The sequence below is a fragment of the Corythoichthys intestinalis genome, chromosome 4 (assembly GCF_030265065.1).
Source record: "Corythoichthys intestinalis isolate RoL2023-P3 chromosome 4, ASM3026506v1, whole genome shotgun sequence".
In the NCBI taxonomy this organism is placed as follows: Eukaryota; Metazoa; Chordata; class Actinopteri; order Syngnathiformes; family Syngnathidae; genus Corythoichthys; species Corythoichthys intestinalis.
In genome coordinates, this window is record NC_080398.1 from 44,300,212 (window position 1) to 44,319,981 (window position 19,770).

Below are 19,770 nucleotides of genomic sequence, written 5' to 3' on the forward strand. Positions count from 1 at the left end.
ACTTGCACAACACCAAAATTCAAATATACAATCTCCAAAATACAGTATAATGGTATAATGCTGCGTTTAGATCAAGAGTCCATTAGTCTGAGTTGTTGATCTAATTTATCATGTAGCTAAAATAACCCAAATACAGCTCTCAATGTGATGCAGTGCAGTTCTGCACCCCGAAATACTGTACACTATGTAACCCTCATACTGCGCACCTCATTTAATGCTACATTTGAACCATAAATTTACATTTTATGATGTAACAAAATGCATGAGTACCCTATGAAATAAAGTAAATTATTCTACAAAATACAACAAATACAAATTATTAGTGATATTTTTTAATAGATGTCCAATTATGTCTTGTCAACTATACTGTGACGTTTCTCCTCCTTATTGGAGGCCATGTGTGATGGAGTGAGGATGAAGAGGAGAGGCTGTGGACCAAACCATTTTGTCTATACATTTTTACACGCTAAGAAAATATTATCCAAATATCCTAGTGGATAGGTGGTCGTCGGTCTAGGGAGAATTACGATTTGTGTGTGTAAATCAAGTGGCTGGATTACGACTCGAGCTAATTTACGTTTGGATTAGCTTCAAATTTACAATCGGGGATGCCCTCTTTCCCACATATCTGCTAATAAACATGCATTGACGGCGCAGATACGGCGAAGATGGACACCTGCGACGGGATTCCAACAAAAAAGAGTATCCGCTGTGATTTATGACCGATTTTGGATTCTAGTGCGTTATCGGGAAACGTAAAACCGCCATGATTTTTGTGCTGTGGCCGCTGCTGATTCACGTCAGCGGATGGCGGGGAGTCGCACCGAGCCCGACCGACGAGGGAGCACTGCGGGCCGGTCACGGGGATCACGGAGACCCGGGACACCAGGAGCACCACAAGGACTCGTACAGCACTTTTGCCTCCGAGTTCTTAGAGTCCAAATATTTGTCTGATGACGGTGAGTATTTTTATGGGGCTGAAGTACTGTATTCGTAGTAGAAAACTGTCTTCAGCACCCAGGCCAGCTCCCCCCTCAGGGTGAACAGTGGACACCCCAAACCTCAACCCCCATTTCTGCATAGCTATATTGCAGAAAGATTAACTACATAACTTAATAGCTACTTGTAGCAGTTGTGTGAAACCACTTGAAACAAGGTTTTTGCCTAAATATGTTTCATTTTTTTCTGAGTGCAGTACACTGCCTCTCCATGCAAGTTTTGAGAACTGTGCTTTATTACATTCCCACATTAAAACTACATGTAATGATTAACTCATTTCCTTCCATTGACAAAAAAAAGAAAGACAGCCATTACATTCAAACTGACTGGCTTTGAATGCTCATCCTTCAGTGCCATTGAAGCCCAGTTCCTTTTCACTGGAAATAGCGTGAAAACGAATGAGTGCCAGTGTTCATTCGTGCCTCCCAATTAAAAGGAAGTGGACGTCTAGTGCAATTAATGGCAGACAATGAGTTAAAATGTAAGGCAGATGAAGAGTGAATAAAACTACACAATGACGCAAAGCTTCCACTTTGAAAATCAGTCATAAACAATATTTGTTTTGCATTTGCATTACTATAATGTACCGTAATTTTCAGACTATAAGGCGCACCTGACTATAAGCCGCCACCCCCCCAAATATGACACAAAAACGACATGTTCCTAGATAAGCCACACTGGACTATAAGCCACATGGGATATTTACACCTAAAGATATTAACTGGTAACACTTTATTTGACAGTGGCATCATAAGACTGTAATAAAAAAACTAAATGAACCACCATGAAGCTTTGAACCAACTGGCTGCAAAGCTTCATTGCTTCAAGAAGCTTCATTCGGCCATCACTGCGCCCTTAGGGGGACAGTCAACTTCTGCTGCCACCTACTGTCAACACTGTTGCCGTCCAACATGCCTCCTAGCAATCAGAATTCATGTTCTGTGCTAATTATTTCTTCAGTTACTGTTCCAGTTGTTTCATTAATCGCTAGCTATGGTATTTGGTAACACTTTATTTGACAGTGACGCCATAAGACCACTATAATTATGATATGACACTGCCTGAATTAATAAATGCTTATGACAAATGTCATCCGTATGTCATATGTCACTAACTCCATTCATGTCCAGCCAGTGGCGCCACCAGGGGGTGGCCAGGGGTGGCCGTGGCTATAAACTGGTTGGCCACCCCACTGGCCACCCCGCTTGCCAGTATATCGTTAGATTGTTGTAGCATCAGTTATGCATTTGATCCCAAATGAATGCATTTATTTTATTTTGTTAAATGTAGGGCCGTCAAATTGATCGCGTTAACGGGCAGTAATTAATTTTTAAAATTTAATCACGTGAAAATATTTATCGCAATTAACGCATTCGCGGTACGACTCATTCACGCATTGCCGCAAACAGCCTACAATGGAGACGTTTTACTTATATACAGAGATAAGAGGCAGTGTCAAGTAGGGCTGGGCGATATGGCCTTAAACATGTATCACGATAAATTGAGCAGATTTATCTCGATAACGATAAATGACGATAAATTCGGCCAAGCGTACTGTTATATAATTTGAAAATCTGAATCAATGCATGAAATACAGATTAACTGTTTCTTGTTGATTTATTTACCAGCATTCAATTTCATATACTGTATTTAACAATTGTACATGCAGTCTAAACATTAAGTTTATAAAAATGTAATGTAAGCAATAAGAATTCAAGTATGAACATTTATAACAGCGTGTATGACTTGAACAATGTACATTATCAAAATCAATATGCCTGTGCAAACATGTCATTGTAACACAAATGACTTGCAGCTTGAACAGTACACTTCAAAAAGACAACTTATTGTTAATGGCTGCTGTGACATAATTATTAAATACAAGTGTTTACATTATGGTTTCAGGGTCCCCCCCAGTGCATTTTTTAATAAATGCACGCACAAATGAACCCCCAAACAAACAGAGAGAGAGACACACACATTAAAGCTATATTGATCTTCTTCAAATGAAACGCTTAAGATTTTATGATAGCAATAATGACACAGAAATAAGCACATACAGAAAAATAGCTGGGGCCATTTCTCGGTCATTATAAGTTTCGCCGTTGGATTGTACTTTAAGCTGAATGCTTTACCATCACAAAAGCTATCAGAGGACTCACACACAGACAGATACAAAATAATGCCACATAGTAATTGCTAGATGCAGTCCGTGCCCAATCCACTCATTAAATTCAGCCGTTTCGACAAGATTAGAGCCGCTATCCGACTACATCACGTTCATTTGTAGCGTTAGCCGCTAGCTAGCGTTAGCCTGGCTACCAGTAGAAAGCACTGAAAGCACCATCTCCGGAAATCGTGAGAACAGCGGGGAGGACAGCGGGTGAAAGCCCGTCTGGATGCCACCAAGAGTCTACTAAATGTCGGTTAAACGTTTGGTGAACCTCCCTTAAGCCACACTCCATCACGTTTTGCTTGTAGCGTTAGCTGCTAGCGTTAGCTTACTGGGCTTTTGTTTGATTGGCTCCTTGATGATCACGTGACTCCCTACGTAAGCCCATTGATTGTTTCTTAAAGGGGAATGAACATAGACGAACAACACAGAATCAAAGCGGGATGAAAAGACTATATTTTCTTGTTTTATTAATTTACCGAATTTACCGACATGGTCAAAATTACGTCGGTCATCGTTAAGAATTTCGGTGACGGTAAATTTTCGGTTTACCGCCCTGCTCTAGTGTCAAGTTAGTGGAGTAGATACAAGCATTCATTGGGGCCGTGCTTTTAATTGGCAAAAGCTTTGTCATCTCTCCCACAGCAACTACAGCAACACCCTGTAGTGTATCCAACGCAGAGAAGGTATATCATTTGCAGCCACCACACACAGTCATGGTTGCACCACTTCCCATCATGCATTTGGGCAGAACAGTTGAGTCGCTACAGTATCATTTACCGAAAGCTCAACAAATACACTAGATGGCAATATTTAGTCACAATATACAAAGTCACATTTATCCTTTAAGAATTACAAGTCTTTCTACCCGGTGATCCCTTTCACAGAAAGAATGTTAATAATGTTAATGCCATCTTGTGGATTTATTGTTATAATAAACAAATACAGTACTTATGTACAGTATGTTGAATGTATATATCAGTCTTGTCTTATCTTTCCATTCCAACAATAATTTACAGAAAAAAATGGCATATTTTAGAGATAGTTTGAATTGCGATTAATTACGATTAATTAATTTTTAAGCTGTGATTAACTCGATTAAAAAATTTAATCGTTTGACAGCCCGAGTTAAATGTACACCTTATGCCTAATATATACATAACACAATAGAACAGAATTGTTGTGGAACTCAAAATGTTGACTATACAGTTATGGACTATGCACATTAAATCATTAGTAACATCAAATATTACACAATACACCAAAGTATATCAGTAGCCGTGTCCTCAAGTCTTTCTGATAATTTTCCCTCTGACCTTTTCACTGCAATAATATAATGAAAACCTGAAATTATGGCTTTTAGTTTTGGCCACTGCAAGATTTTAAGTGGCCCCATCTGGACACACCTATGACAAATTTCTGGAGGCACCACTGTGTCCAGCTCGGATCTTTTACATCCATTCACAAGTGAGATAATTTGCCGAATGACACAAAATGACATCTGTCATAAGCATTCATTAATGCTCATGATAGTGTCATGTCATAATTATGACGGCCTTATGGCAGTCTTATGATGCCGCTGTCAAATAAAGTGTTACCTGTTAACCCAAATATATCAACAATTAAGCCGCACCGGACTGTAAACCACAGGATTCAAAATAAGGGGAAAAAAGTAGCAGCTTATAGTCCTAAAATTACGGTATGTTAATCAATTACTGTTTGTAAAAATTTCTTTCTTAAATATTTTAACATGCACTTTAGTCATCATAAAAAAACAGTATAACATATAATATGCTGATTTTGCATATTTGCAGGGTATCCTTTTCCCACTGCCCCACCAGTGGATCCTTTTGCCAAAATCAAAGTCACTGACTGTGGTGTGACCAAGGGATGCATCAGGTAAAAGTGATGGTGTCTTTTTGATTGGGATTCTCAAATACTTGCTGAACGTTCAAAGCCTGACATGTTGTCTTTGTTTAGGTATGGAAAGCCCGGGTGTGATGCAGAAACATGTGACTACTTCCTAAGTTACCGCCGCATTGGGACAGATGTAGAGTATGAGATGAGTGCGGACACTGACGGATGGGTGGCTGTTGGTTTCTCCTCTGACAAGAAAATGGTGAGGGACTTTCTTACTGCTCTGAGATCAGCTGACAACTTGACAGCAGGTTTTATACTCATTCATAGTCTTTGATGGTATAAACACCAATGTTACGGTACTTATATTATCAATTAATATTTACTAGTGTTGCACCAATACCAATGCTAGTATCATTAGTACGACACCCCTAAGGTGACATGGAAGAAGAAAAAAAACGTTGACGTTAAAAAAAAAAAGTACTCATAAAGGGACACGGAAGATTTCTTTTCTGTCGAAGCAAAACAAAACAAAACAAAACAAATAAAAAACACGCAAGTAAATTTTTTTAAAAAAATCGAGGTCTAAGCGAAAAAAAAATTACATAGAAGCAAAAAAAAAAAAATATATATATATAATATATATATATATATATTTTTAATATTATATTATATATTATATATTTTATATATTATATATATATATATTTTTTTTTTTTACGTCGAGGTAAAAGAATTTTTTTTTTTTCACATTGAAGAAAAAAAAAGACGAAAATAAAAAAGTTAACATCGGAGCAAAAAAAAAATATATATATCTTGGAAGATAATTCGAAGATATACCCCGACAAATGTCCTCTTTTCTTACATGGAGACCGTGTTCTCTGCATTTGCTGTACATTCAGCGGTAACCATGTAGCTGTCCGGAGTATAGCAATTGGCTGCTAATGAATTCAACAAAGACCGCCAAATGACAGAACGTTTTCTGACGAACTCAACCTGACATTTTTCGTCAGAAAGACTCGCTTCAAATGTCTTCTGCTTATTTGGAAACCGTGCTTAATATCAAGAATTGATCTTATGTCATCATTTTTTAAGCCTATTTACAAGTAAAACTCAATTAACCTGCCCCACGGATGAACACGCTCCATTGTTGCCATTGTTTACCTGGAAATTGAGCCGCACAACGCACGTTTAAAATAGCGGAATTATGTTTTTTTTTTTTTTTTTTTTTTTTTTTTGCTTCAATTGTTAAAAAAAAAAAAAAAAAAAAAGTCACTTCGATGTAAAAATTTTTTGCTTCGATGCAGAAAAAAATTTTTTTTTCTTTGACCTTAACCTTTTTTTTAAAATTAATTTTTAATGCCATTTTTTTTGGCCCCCTTTGCAAAAAGGGGGCCAGATTTGATGTGGTAAAAATGCCAGGGGCCGAGCTTGACTGACATCCTTTAATTTTAGCAAGCCATTCTGTGTGTCACATTTTCTTTATTATTTTTTTAAATTAATAATTTCAACAATCTCGCAACTAGCCTTTGTGGCGTTCTCTTTCGACTTTCAGGCTATTGCAAAATACTGCTGTTGTGAAATTAAACTATCTTCAAGTTGCTTCAATTTCTCGCTGCGTTTCTTCCCTGTAATCTTGTCGTACTTGTCAGCGTGTCTTGTTTGGTAATATCGCCTCACATTGATTTCTTTAAAAACAGCGACTGTCTCTTTGCAAATGAGGCAGACACAGTTGTTGCGTATTTTAGTGAAGAAATAGTCCAAAATGCACCTATCCTTGATTGTCGCAATTTTAGAAAATTGGAAGTAAAGGGTCACACGGGGTAATGTTGCTTAGAGTGCTGCTGCCTTTTAGTGGGTAAATGAGGAGCAGCATTTAGTGTGTAAGCTACTTCGTATGCTGGTAGCAGTACTGCTGACCAATTTATTAAGTCTGTGTGCGGGCCAGACGTTATTGATTTTATGACAGAGGCGGGGGGCCGGATGAAATTTGACCACGGGCTGCATTTGGCCCCCGGGCCGGACTTTGGACATGTCTGCCTTAGGGGCCCCGTACGTAAGGGTCTCGATCTGGCACTAAAATGCGGGCATCGGTACCGGCTACTAGTAAGAAAGAATGCACAATATGTACTAATCGAGATTTAGTTTACTACAGCCGGTTGTACTCCCATGATAGTCACAAATTATAATATATTATATATAATAGTCCTTCTCAAAAAAATGGCATATTGTGATAAAGTTCATTTTTTTTCTGTAATGTACTGATAAACATTAGACTTTCATATAGTTCAGATTCATTACACACAACTGAAGTAGTTCAAACTTTTTATTGTTTTAATATTGATTATTTTGGCAAAAAAAAAAAAAAAAATCGAGAAAAACCAAAAATCCCTATGTAAAAAAATTTGCAAATCACAAAAAGGTATTCTCAAGAAGCTACTAACCTAATCATCTGAATCAACAAATTAACTCAAAACCCCTGCAAAAGATTCCTGAGGCTTTTAAAAACTCCCAGCCTGATTCATTACTCAAAACCGCAATCATGGGCAAGACTGCCGACCTGACTGCTGTCCAGAAGGCCATCATTGACACCCTCAAGCAAGAGGCTAAGACAGAGAAAGAAATTTCTGAGCGAATAGGCTGTTCCCAGAGTGCTGTATCAAGGCACCTCAGTAGGAAGTCTGTGGGAAGGAAAAATTTTGGCGGGAAACGCTGCACAATCAGAATAGGGGTCCGCACCCTGAGAAAGATTGTGGAGAAGGGCCGACTCCAGACCTTGGGTGACCTGCAGAAACAGTGGACTGAGTCTGGAGTAGAAACATCCAGAGCTACCGTGCACAGGCGTGTGCTGGAAATGGCAGAGGTGCCTAACCTGGGCTACAGAGAAGCAGCACTGCACTGTTGCTCAGTGGTCGAAAGGACTTTTTTTCAGATGAAAGCAAATTTTGCATGTCATTTGGAAATCAAGGTGCCAGAGTGGAGGAAGACTGGGCAGAATGAAATGCCAAAATGCCTGAAGTCGAGTGTCAAGTACCCACAGTCAGTGATGGTCTGGGGTGCCATGTCAGCTGCTGGTGTTGGTCTACTATGTTCTATCAAGGGCAGTGTCAATGCAGCTAGCTATCAGGAGATTTTGGAGCACTTCATGCTTCTATCTGCTGAAAAGCTTTATGGAGATGAAGATTTCATTTTTCAGCACGACCTGGCACCTGCTCACAGTGCGAAAACCACTGGTAAATGGTTTACTGACCATGGTATTACTGTGCTCAATTGGACTGCCAACTCTCCTGAACTGAACCCCATAGAGAATCTGTGGGATATTGTGAAGAGGAAGTTGAGAGACACCAGACCCAACACTGTGGATGAGCTTAAGGCCGCTATCGAACCATCCTAGGCCTCCATAACACTTTAGCAGTGCCACAGGCTGATTGCCTCCATGCCACGCCGCATTGAAGCAGCCATTTGTGCAAAAGGATTCCTGACCAAGTATTGAGTGCATAGCTGATAGAATTAATTTAATTTTGACCTTTTTTGTGTGTGCATTAAAAAACACTTTTTTGTATTGGTCGGATGAAATATGCTAATTTATTGAGATAGGGATTTTTACCTTTTCTTGACTTTTTTGCCAAAATCATCAATATTAAAACAATAAAAGGCTTGAACTACTTCAGTTGTGTGTAATGAATCTGAAATATATGAAAGTCTAATGTTTATCAGTACATTACAGAAAATAATGAACTTTATCACAATAGGCTAATTTTTTTAGAAGGACTAGTATATTATAAACAGTGGTGTCAAAGAATCAGTGCTTGTCGCCCTTCCCAAGATGTCTCCCGAATAAAAATGCCCCCAAAGAAGAAAATGAAGAGGAAGAACACATTAAAAAAAAAAAAAAAAAAAAAAAAAGCTAAAATTCGTTAAATACTATAATTTTTTTTAATAAGATGGAAAACCTGTGTTGTTATTCGCCTTGGAGAGGTTTTTTTTTTCTTCTGCTCACAAATTTTTGATGTTAGAGCCTATACTTCAAATAGTTGATAAGTGAACACGTTAAACAGTAAAACAAGCCAGGATTTAACATTTTATGAACACTGACAGTGATATGTGCATCTATAGAAATGTTAGCTTTGTTAGGAGAAGGGAAAACAGGAGAAGGTCGGATAAATAGCAAACTTGAGTAGTCTGCTAGCAAAAGTGATTAGCACCTGAGCTAAGCTATTGTACTAATGTGTTGTTGTTTGCTAACAACAAATATTAGCACATGAGCTAAGCTAACATGCTAATGTCGTAGAATGGCAATGACTGTGCACTTAATACATTTATATTACCGTAATTTCCCGAATATAACGCGCACTTTCCCCCCCCCCCCAAAATCAACTTGTAAACTCATGGTGCGCATTATAAACGGGTACATGGATGGAGACAGAAATATATATGTATTACATATATATATATATAAACCGATTTTTTTTCATTGACACGGCCACGTTGTGTTGAAGAAACGTATGCGGCGACCCGTTGCCGACCATTACGGTACGTGACGTCACCATTTTGTTTCGGTAATACTTCACACTAATCGGCCGAATGATTTCGTCTGTGTTAAATTCTGCTTTTTTCACTCTTCATAAAGCACAAAATTTAGTTTCTTGTTTATTGCAGCTCCACAATTCGGAGCATAACAAATGTAAGGACACACACTTCCTGTGTCCGTCAACTATATCGGTCCCTCGGGAAACTCAAACCCAAATAACAATAGTTCAGTAGTTTTACCGTATCAATCCATGGAAGAAACATTTATTCATCATGAGGAAACGAGCAAGTTATACAGCAGCCTTTAAAAGAAAAGTCACATCCGTTTTGTTTTCTCCTAGATTCTGGTAAGTTGGAGAAGTTGTCAAATCATATTATTACCGTAAATATTGTCAGTTTACGGTAATGTTTTGAACTACCAATGTGCTATGCTTGTGCTGTGTTTCACCAGTCAGTAAAATGACATCTCTGTATCTGTACACGAGCTCTGTTTTCTTGTATTCTTCTATTTATTGGTCCTAAAATTAGGGTGCGCGTTATAAACGGGTACAATAATTTCCCCCAAATTTTACAAGTAAATTTGGGGTGCGCATTATACACGGGTGCGCCTTATATTCGGGAAATTACGGTAGTCTTTTTCCAACCTATCTGACCAAGCCATGATAGCAATTATTTTATATTCAAGTGAATATGCAGTTATTTAGCATTAAAAGAAAAAAAAAAATCCTAATAAATAAAACATATTAAACAACCACAATGGGAGTATATCAAACTCAACTGTAATACATTAAAACTGTTCAGACCATAAGGACACGCAGATTCCTATTCCCCGTGTCTAAGCAGCTTAACAGGACGGATGGAAAACAAACAAACAAACAAACAAAAAACAAACAAAAAAAAGTAAAAAAGCCCTTTGTATAATTTATCAAAAACGTATATGGTATATGTACGGGTATCGGCATTGAAATTGGTATCAGCAGACACAAAGTGGTTTTCTTGCAATTATCTAGATTTTTTTGCGTAAAACTATCCCTTTTTTAAGGGAGGCGATGATGTCATGGGCTGCGTCCACGACGACAACGGTCGAGTGCGAATCCATCACTTCTATAACGTAGGCCAGTGGGCTAAGGAGATTAAGAGGAACCCTGCAAGAGACGAAGAGGGAATATTTGAAAACAACCGCGTGACCTGTCGTTTCAAGCGTCCGCTTTACGTGCCTAGAGAAGAGACGCTTGTGGACCTCCATCTCTCATGGTACTACCTGTTTGCCTGGGGGCCTGCCATACAAGGTGAGTTTGGAGCTTGTTTTTTTCTTTTTGCATGGTCTCATAATTTCACTTCATCTCATCTTCTTCAGGCTCCATCACAAGACACGACATTGACAGTCCTCCAGTGAGCGACCGCATGGTCAGTATTTACAAATATGAGGACATCTTCATGCCTTCTACTGCCTACCAGACCTTCAACTCACCCCTCTGCCTACTGCTCATAGTAGCCCTCACCTTCTACTTGCTAATGGGAACACCTTAAATATGGAGGCAGACATTGGAGTTGTAGCAGCAATAAAACAAGTTGCCATTACTTTGTCAAGTGTGTGCTTTGCACTAACACTGTATTAGGTTTTTTTTTTTTTTTTTTGACATGTAGTGTTCTAACTATTCTTACTCTCATTATGCTTTGGGAGTGCCATGGGTTGCTGCCAATCTGAAGTAAACAATGCAAAAGATTCACACAGCACAGGACACTTTTGAGTAACTAAGAGGACTGCACATGCCAGCAGAAAAAATCCCAGCATGCGCTCGGAAATCACCACCGAGAGAAGCATAAGAGCAGATAGAAACTATTTACTAGCTCATGATTAACTTGCCAGAAGAGGAAAAATGACACGCTGCATTCTTTTTTATTATTTTTTCTAACTTGATCACACTCTTTGGTTTGCCACAAATATGGTTATCACCCAGAAGTAATACCACAAAATATTAGGAGTGGCTTTTTTTGCACCCCAATAAATGGCACTTGGGCTTTGTATGTGTTATGTACTTCCTTAATCTAAGTACATGTCAGGCCGAGACTTGAATGGAACAACACTTCTTTATTCAGCGTGCTTCTCAGCATATGTACATATGTTACAGTATGCACATTTAACACCTATATATTTAGGATTTATTTTATTCTTATTATATAGGTTTGTGCAACAGTGTGGCGGGATCGCAATGAGACAGGCTGATAGATGAGATACTAATTGCAATAACTTAAGAGTATCTTGTACATTTTCTATTTGCCTGGATATAGTCAATAAGATAAATATAAAAATAATAATAATGTCATACACATCAGTATACTATATACACTATGATAACTCTCTAATGCAATTAAAAATAAAACATTGTTAAATGTTCTTCGTTGTTGTCATTGTTTGTCAAAGATTCTCTATCAATTATAACTATGAAATTAGCAATAGTGTCACACGTCCCGGTTAACTAATCAGTAAGTTTGCTTCACTCTCTGTTCTGATGTTTGAGCTTTGAATCTTGACTTTTGGCTTGGCGCATTTTCTTGGTGCTTGAATGAGTTTTTGAAAACATATAATTAGGGCTGCAACTAACGATTATTTTCATAATCGATTAATGGGAGGAATAATTGAACGATTAATCGGATAAATCACTTTTTTCAATTACCTTCACAATTTACCTTGCAGTTGTTTTAGGCATGTTGTATGTAGCAATGAAGACAAAATGGATGACTATTTCCTTAAAAAATATTTTATTACAGGTTCCTGACTTAACTAGTCTACAACTGTATCGATTATCAAATTCGTTGGCTGCTAATTCATTAATAGATTATAATCAATGTAATCAATTAGTTGTTGCAGCCTTATTAAGAAGCTAGTTTAGACAGTAAGATGTACGAAAATTGGCAAAAATTGAGATTTCCCAGAGTAAAAGCAGATTGTTCATGTCCTAGTTTGACTTAACAAAAATATAATGAAGAAATATGATAATATTTACAACTGTATATATGTATGTTATCATTCCAAGAATTTAGACAAGTTTAAGATGAAGAAGGTCCTTAACGATTAATTGGTTATCAAAATAGTTGTCGGTCCTAAATGATTAATTGGTTATTAATTAATTGGCCAACGCCGGATCTAGGTTGAAAAAGTTGCGAAAGCTGTACTGCATACAAACTGGAAGGATTGTCTCAGGATTGATTTGTTTAAGATTCAAGGTAGTTATTATATTTTTCGTACCATGCATGCATTTTGAAACGTTGAGAAAAAAATCAGTGGAATAAATTAACCGCTATGGTATTGGCGTTTTAATTCGCAATATTTATGTAAAATAAATGCTAAAAGCCCGTTTAAAAAAATTTTTTTTAATTTTGCTTTTAACCAAGAATCGGGACTGTTTTTACATTCATAGCTATAAAGAATTCAGGGAATTAAGCATTTATTCCCAAGAATTTTCAATGTAAAAAGCTCTTTGTGGTGATAAGGCGGCGCCACAGTGGCTTAAAGACTAGCAGCACATTTGACGTATTTACGTAAAATAAATGCTAACTGGCGGGATTTTTTTTTTGCTTTTGACCAAGAATCGAGACTATTTTACTTTGATATCTATAGAGAATTTAGGGATTTAAGCATTTATTCACAAGAATTTTCAACGTGAAAAGCTTTTTGTGGTGATGAGGCAAAGCCACAGTGGCTTAAAGACGAGCAGCACATTCGGCATATTTACGTAAAATAAATGCAAACTGCCGTTTTTTTTTTGCTTTTAACCAAGAATTGAGACTGTTTTACGTCCATTAAGAATTCAGGGATTTAAGCATTTATTCACAAGAATTTTCAAAATAAAAAGCTCTTTGTGGTGATAAGGTGGCGCCACAGTGGCTTAAAGACTAGCAGCACATTCCACATATTTATGTAAAATAAATGCACTAGCTGGATGAACACCCAGTTAAAACTTCTGATACGAAGCCAACATTTATATGGGTTTGCAGCCCTGTTACTGTGATTATGCCAAGTATGGAAGTCAATAGAAGAAATAATAAATAAGAGACCCTAGTATTCTATGAGCATGAATGTAATATTATGTTTGTTGAAATAAATATTCCCACAGTTACAAATAAGAGAGAGCAGAAAACTAGTAATTCCCCCCAAAATTATTTAAAATTTCATTTTAACTTTGATTTCAGATTCAATTTGGTTGTTTTATTGTCAGTTGGGGCAAGAGGGGGAAAAAAAACATTTTAGGGGCTATTCTAGACTGGTATTTTCAATAATATTTTTCATCAATTTTTAAAATCATTTTTCAGTTTATTTTTGTTTTATGACGCGTAAATAGATGTAATTGAAAGTGTTGGAGCCATGTTATTCATTAACAAAGTTGTATCCATAGTCTAATTTTACAGTACTGGTCTGGTCACTTATTGGTTCGTTGCATTTGGAAAGATGGCGCCCCGTTTGGGTAATTGATGGTATGGTAGCTGCAAATGATGCACTAATAAACTGACACATATCAGGTGTGTTCAAATGGAAGTGAGAGGCTACACTTGTTTATATATATATTTTTTAAGACACTGACCACTTACAACACAGGTGTCCAACCGATTCGAGAAAGGGCCTAGTGGGTGCTGGATTTTGTTCCAACCGATAACGCGCAGAGAGTTTAACCAATGAACTTCCTGCTGAAACAAAGTTTAACTGATTACACATGTAAAGATCAAATTGGTGAAAAGGTGTCCTCTTCATTGATTGGAAAGCAAACCTGCACCCACTAGGCCCTTTACGGAATCAGTTTGACACCTGTGACTTACAACAGCTCAAGTCACTTGCAATAAGAAATCCCCCACCATTATTTGGATTGTGAATCCACTTGGAAATGCCTGGATCGCAATAAACAACAACTGGATCATTATCAGAAATGATTTTTTTCTTTGATCGAAAATATTTTTTTTTTTGATTGAAGCAACTTTTTGGGGGATTGAATGATTTAAACACAAATGTCCTACCCATAATAGGGCCCAAACACAAAAATGATTGTTTCAATCAAAGAAAACTTTTTCAATGAAAAATTAAGTGTTCAAATGCAAATTTTTCAATCTCAAATATTTTTTCGCATTCGAAAATGTTTTCTACGATTGAAATTATTCGTTTTTTGATTGAAGGGATTTTTCTTTCTTTTTTTTTTTTTTTTTTTAAATATATATATATATATATATATATATATATATATATATATATATATATATATATATATATATATATACAGTGGTACCTCTACATACGAATTTAATTCGTTCCAGGACCTTGTTTGTAAGTCGAAATGGTCGTATGTCGAGCAGGATTTTCCCATAGGAATACATTATAATTCCATTAATTCGTTCCAAAGCCTAAAAACATACACTAAATTCTTAATAAATACTGCTGGCACTGTTACAAATGGCAATTAAACATAGAAAAACAAATAAGTTATAAATAAATAATTCAGAATAATAGAAGAAGAAGAAGAAGAAGAATTAATAATTATTCCTGAAAATAATGTAACGAATCGGATTCTAATATGGCGGACACTTTTTACTGTCCCTGAACGCACCGCGAAGGTGACGTCTCCAGTGAGATAGGTCGGTGCGGTAGAGATAATAATTTCGTTTTCCTGAGAGCAGTCAACTGCTTAAGACAATGAGCGTTTTGTGTTGGATAAGTTCTTAAATAAATGATAAAAACGTGACAAAGCTGGCGATTTCCTTGGCAATGTTACCACAATAATAATTGTCACCTTAACTTATAAATAGTGGCGAACGGTGGTCATAAGAGGACCATGGAGCTGTATTGTTGAGCCGGTTCAGGGACGCGCACCCCAAGCTCATATTTTTCTATAACTTGCATCTTCATTTCAAAGGTAAGCATCACTTTTTTCCTTGTTTCTCCAACTGTATCAACTTTTTTTGAAAACTGTGTTGATTTCTCACATAAGAAAATCCACCGTGGGTTCGTTTGCAGTGCTGTCATGTCGTCGTATTTCGAGCAACTCGTCGGATGTAGAAACAAATGGCGGCTCAAATTTTACGTCGGATGTCGAAAAGATCGTGTGTCGAAGTGATCGTATGTAGAGGTACCACTGTATATATATATATATATATATTTTTTTTTTTTGTTGAAGCAACTTATTTTTGAATTGAATAATAAAGACAAAAATATCCTAGCCAAAATGTGGCCCAAACACAAATCAACATTACTTCAATAAAAAAAAAAGTTGCTTCAATCAGAAAAAAAAAAAACTTGACTCCAATAAAAAAAAAATAAAATCAAAGAAAAACATCTTTGACATGCATTTTTTAGTTCCAAATTTATTTTTGCATTCAAACACATTTTTATTGAAGCGACTTTTTTTGTTCATTGAAAATATGTATTTTGATTGAGGTAACTTTTTCTTTTTTCTTACTGAAGCAACTTTTTTAAATTGAATAATAAAGATCTCAAAACTACCTCCATATGGCTCTGCCCAGGGGATACTATTTTTGACTGGGGTAACTACATTGGCACGACACCGGCGGGCGTGCTATAATCAATTGATGACGATTTTGGTGAAAAGTATTGCCTAAGCCAGGGGTGTCCAAACTTTTTGCAAAGGGGGCCAGAATTGGTGTGGTAAAAATGTGGGGGGCCGACCTTGGCTGACATCCTTTACGTAGAACAATATATTTATGCAAATTTTAGCAAGCCATTCTGTGTGTCACATTTGCTTTATTATTATTTTTTAAATTAATAATTTCCACAAAATCTTGCAACTAGCCTTTGTGGCGTTCTCTTTCATCTCTTGGGCTCTTGCGAAATACTGCTGCTGTAAAATTAAACTAGCTTTAAGTTGCTTCAATTTCTCGCTACGTATCTTCCCTGTAATCTTGTCGTTCATGTCAGCTTGTCTTGTTTAGTAATATCGCCTCACATCGAACTCTTTAAAAACAGCGACTGTCTCTTTGCAAATGAGGCAGACACAGTTTTTGCGTATTTTAGTGAAGAAATAGTCCAATTTCCACCTATCCTTGAAGCGTCGGCCGTCACAGTCAACTTTTTTGTTGTTGATTGTCGCCATTTTAGAAAATTGGGAGTAAAGGGTAGCTCGGGGTAATGTTGCTTAGAGTGCTGCTGCCTTTTAGTGGGTAAATGAGGAGCAGCATTTTGTGTGTAAGCTACTTCATATGCTGGTAGCAGTACTGCTGACCAATTTATTAGGTCTGTGTGCGGGCCAGACATTATTGATTTTATGACAGAGGCTGGGGGCCGGATGAAATTTGACCACGGGCCGCATTTGGCCCCCGGGCCGCACTTTGGACATGTCTGGCCTAAGCAGCCTGATTTAGAATTCCCTTCAAGAATGATGGGAAACAAAAAAACACTAATTGTCAACTTATTATTATAAATATTCTTTTAAGTTAATTTTATTGCTGACACTGCGTTTTGGGGTCATCAGCATGTTGTGCACCCCTGCCCCAAAAGTCAAACTCCGCCTATGCTTATATGGTGGGGAAAAAAGTGTTTAAGACGGACAAAACATGAGCGCTGAGGGCTTCTTCACCTAAAACGTTTTAAAAACAACGTTTCCCATCGTACCCTTCGCCAGTGTACGTCACTCATTCTTCCTGACACGCCGGGTGGCATTCGCAACAGATATGGTCTATGTACGCACGAAATCAACTGTTTGAGTGGCATTCGCAAGTCGCGTTGCGTTGAGCATGGCTGACGAGGACGACTCGTCAACGGACCCCGCCGCTGGTCCTCCACCATGGAGCCCTCCATCGGAGCGGCCTCACTCCGTGTCGTTCACCGACAGCGTTCAGCCGGCCGTTGGAATGGTTAGCCAGTTGCTAAGCCAGCCGTCATCGCTCAAGTTCGATAAAAACATCAAACAGGCCTTTTACAACACCGGGGCGATGATCTTCGTGGCTATCTGCTGCGGGGCGGCGGTGCTGGTCTACTTTATCCTGGAGGCCTTCCTCCGGCCGTTGCTCTGGGCCGTGTTGTGCGGCACCTTTCTTCACCCCTTCAAGCACTCCCTCGCCCGGCTAGGACGCTCTTGGCTTAGCGGCCTTCAGGACACCGGTACGCCCATAGTGGTGGGCACTCTGCTGGTGCCGGTGTGGTGCATTAACCACGCGGTGGACTTCATGGGCCGGCAAGTGATGGACAAACTTCCGCTGCTGTTGGCCATCGGAGCCGGGGCGCCGTTGTTATACGTCCTATACGTGTCGTGGAGTGTCGTCGGCATGCAGGTGCTTTTTGGCCACCTGTGGTGGATGATCGCGGCGGCGTTGGACTGTTTCCACGTGGTGTGGGTGAGTGACAACTCCGAGTCCCACCTGAGGCTCCCTCCGTTGTCCCCTTAGATCTGTGGTTTGAAACTCGCGGCTCTAGAGCCGCATGCGGCGCTCTAGCGCTGCCTTCGTAGCTCCTTGGAGCTTTTTCAAAAATGTTTGAAAATGAAAAAAGATGGGGAAGGGAAATACAGTGTGAGCAAAGGTTGTGCACTCCTTGTGATTTTGCAAGTTCACCCACTTAGAATGTACGTAGAGTTCTGAAATTTCAATCATAGATGTATTTCCACTGATCGAGACATAATCTAAATCTCATTAATTTAGTGTAGAAGCCTTGCAATTACAGAGGTCAAACACTTTCTGTAGTTCTTCACCAGGTTTTCACATATGGATGAGGGGCAGTGCCCATCCACTCCCATGCTCTGCTCACCCAAAGAAAACTGGATGTAGTACTAACAGCAGTCTGGGCACCTCATATGGTATCCCATTCATGTAGTACTGATGTGTTTTAAGTTTTAACCTTTGCGTTGTTACCTCCTCTTTTACCTTAAAAAAAAAAAAAAAAGGTTGGTTTTGTTTGTTTGGGGGCACTGCACACATTTACGCATTTTTTTTTTTTTTTAAAAACGTTTTTTTTTTTTTTTTTTACATTTTATCAAAGTTTTCACCAGTGTTCAACTGGCTGTTGAGTTTGGTGAGTTTTGAAGCATTCTGAGGGGGTCAAAGTAGGGCTCAATGCGTCGGCTGGACAAAGAATGATTGCTAGGGGGCGCTACATAGTGTAGTTGGAATTTGTCTTTACACGGTATCAAATATTGCACCTGTCTTGACCTGCCGGCCGATTTTGGTGCATTTTGGAGCATTCTAAGGGGGTCAAATTGAGCTCAAAGGGGCTGCGGAACAAAGAATAACTATGATAAAACCGAGGAATCACAATAGGTTACCTAAAAAAAAACATTGTCACATGCATGTCCATACTCTTCAGTTATGGATGTGTTCTAAGTCAAATAAAATCCTTTATTAAAACTTTTATTTGTTTAGACCAAATCACAACAACAGTTATCTCAAGGAGAAAACATGTTTTAAGTTGCAGTAGCCCTACGCTGGATTTCGACATAGCATTGTAGCGTTTTTTTTTTTTCAGACGGGCCGTCACATGTACTGGCTTCAACAGGGGAACTTCTGAACAATGCATGATTTTAAACTATTGCACTGTAGTGTTCTACTGACAAGTGGCCTTTGAAACTGCATCCAGCTCTCTTCATGTCATTGACCAGCTCCTCTCATGTAGTTCTAGGCTGGGCCCTCACTTTACTCATCTTGAGTGATGCCCCACGAGGAGAGATGTTACATGGAGCCCCAGTCCGAGGTCAATTATCAGTCATGTTTAGCATTTTCCATTTGCCAACAATTGCTGCAACTGTTCATTTATTCTCACCAAGCTGCTTTCCAATTGTCCCATAGCCTTTTGCAGCTTTGTGGAGCTCAACATTTTTTTTTTTTCTCTGGTGTCTTTTGAAAGCTCTCTGGTCTTGCCCATGGTAGCAGTTGGATTATGACTGACTGTGGGGTGCACAGGTGACAATATTGAGCTCAAACTGGTGGGTAGTTACTCATTAGGTAAAGGTGGACTTTTTTTTTTTTTTTTTTTTTTTAGTAGACTGACAACTTTTGAGTGTCGTTATTGCTGATTCTCAGGGGTAAAAACTTATGACAAAACTTATGAACCCCAGTAAATTACAAATTATTTTAAAAAATCATAATTTGATTTGTTTTTTTTTTTAAGATGAGATCTCTGAGTGGAAATGCGTCTATGATTGAAATTTTAGACCTCTACCAATTTTCTGAATTAACTTGCAAAATCACAAGGGGTGCAAATACTTCTGCTCCTCACTGAA

General features: G+C 38.2%; 2 protein-coding genes across 2 annotated transcripts in view; both read left to right on the forward strand.

The window, feature by feature from the left end:
• Positions 1–409: 409 nt before the first annotated feature.
• On the forward strand, positions 410–14,491 carry LOC130914820 (DOMON domain-containing protein FRRS1L). The gene is made up of 5 exons (XM_057834343.1): positions 410–959; positions 4,987–5,071; positions 5,153–5,291; positions 10,602–10,848; positions 10,917–14,491. Exons 1-5 carry the CDS (start codon positions 767–769, stop codon positions 11,087–11,089), a joined length of 837 nt encoding a protein of 278 aa, XP_057690326.1. The 5' UTR covers positions 410–766; the 3' UTR covers positions 11,090–14,491.
• Positions 14,492–16,721: 2,230 nt separating this feature from the next.
• tmem245 (transmembrane protein 245) overlaps positions 16,722–19,770 on the forward strand; it is a 30,482-nt gene continuing 27,433 nt past the window's right edge. Inside the window, exon 1 of the mRNA XM_057834342.1 lies at positions 16,722–17,893. Within this exon, the coding sequence (XP_057690325.1) occupies positions 17,294–17,893 (600 nt within the window). The 5' untranslated portion in view covers positions 16,722–17,293. The remainder of the gene's footprint in view (positions 17,894–19,770) is intronic.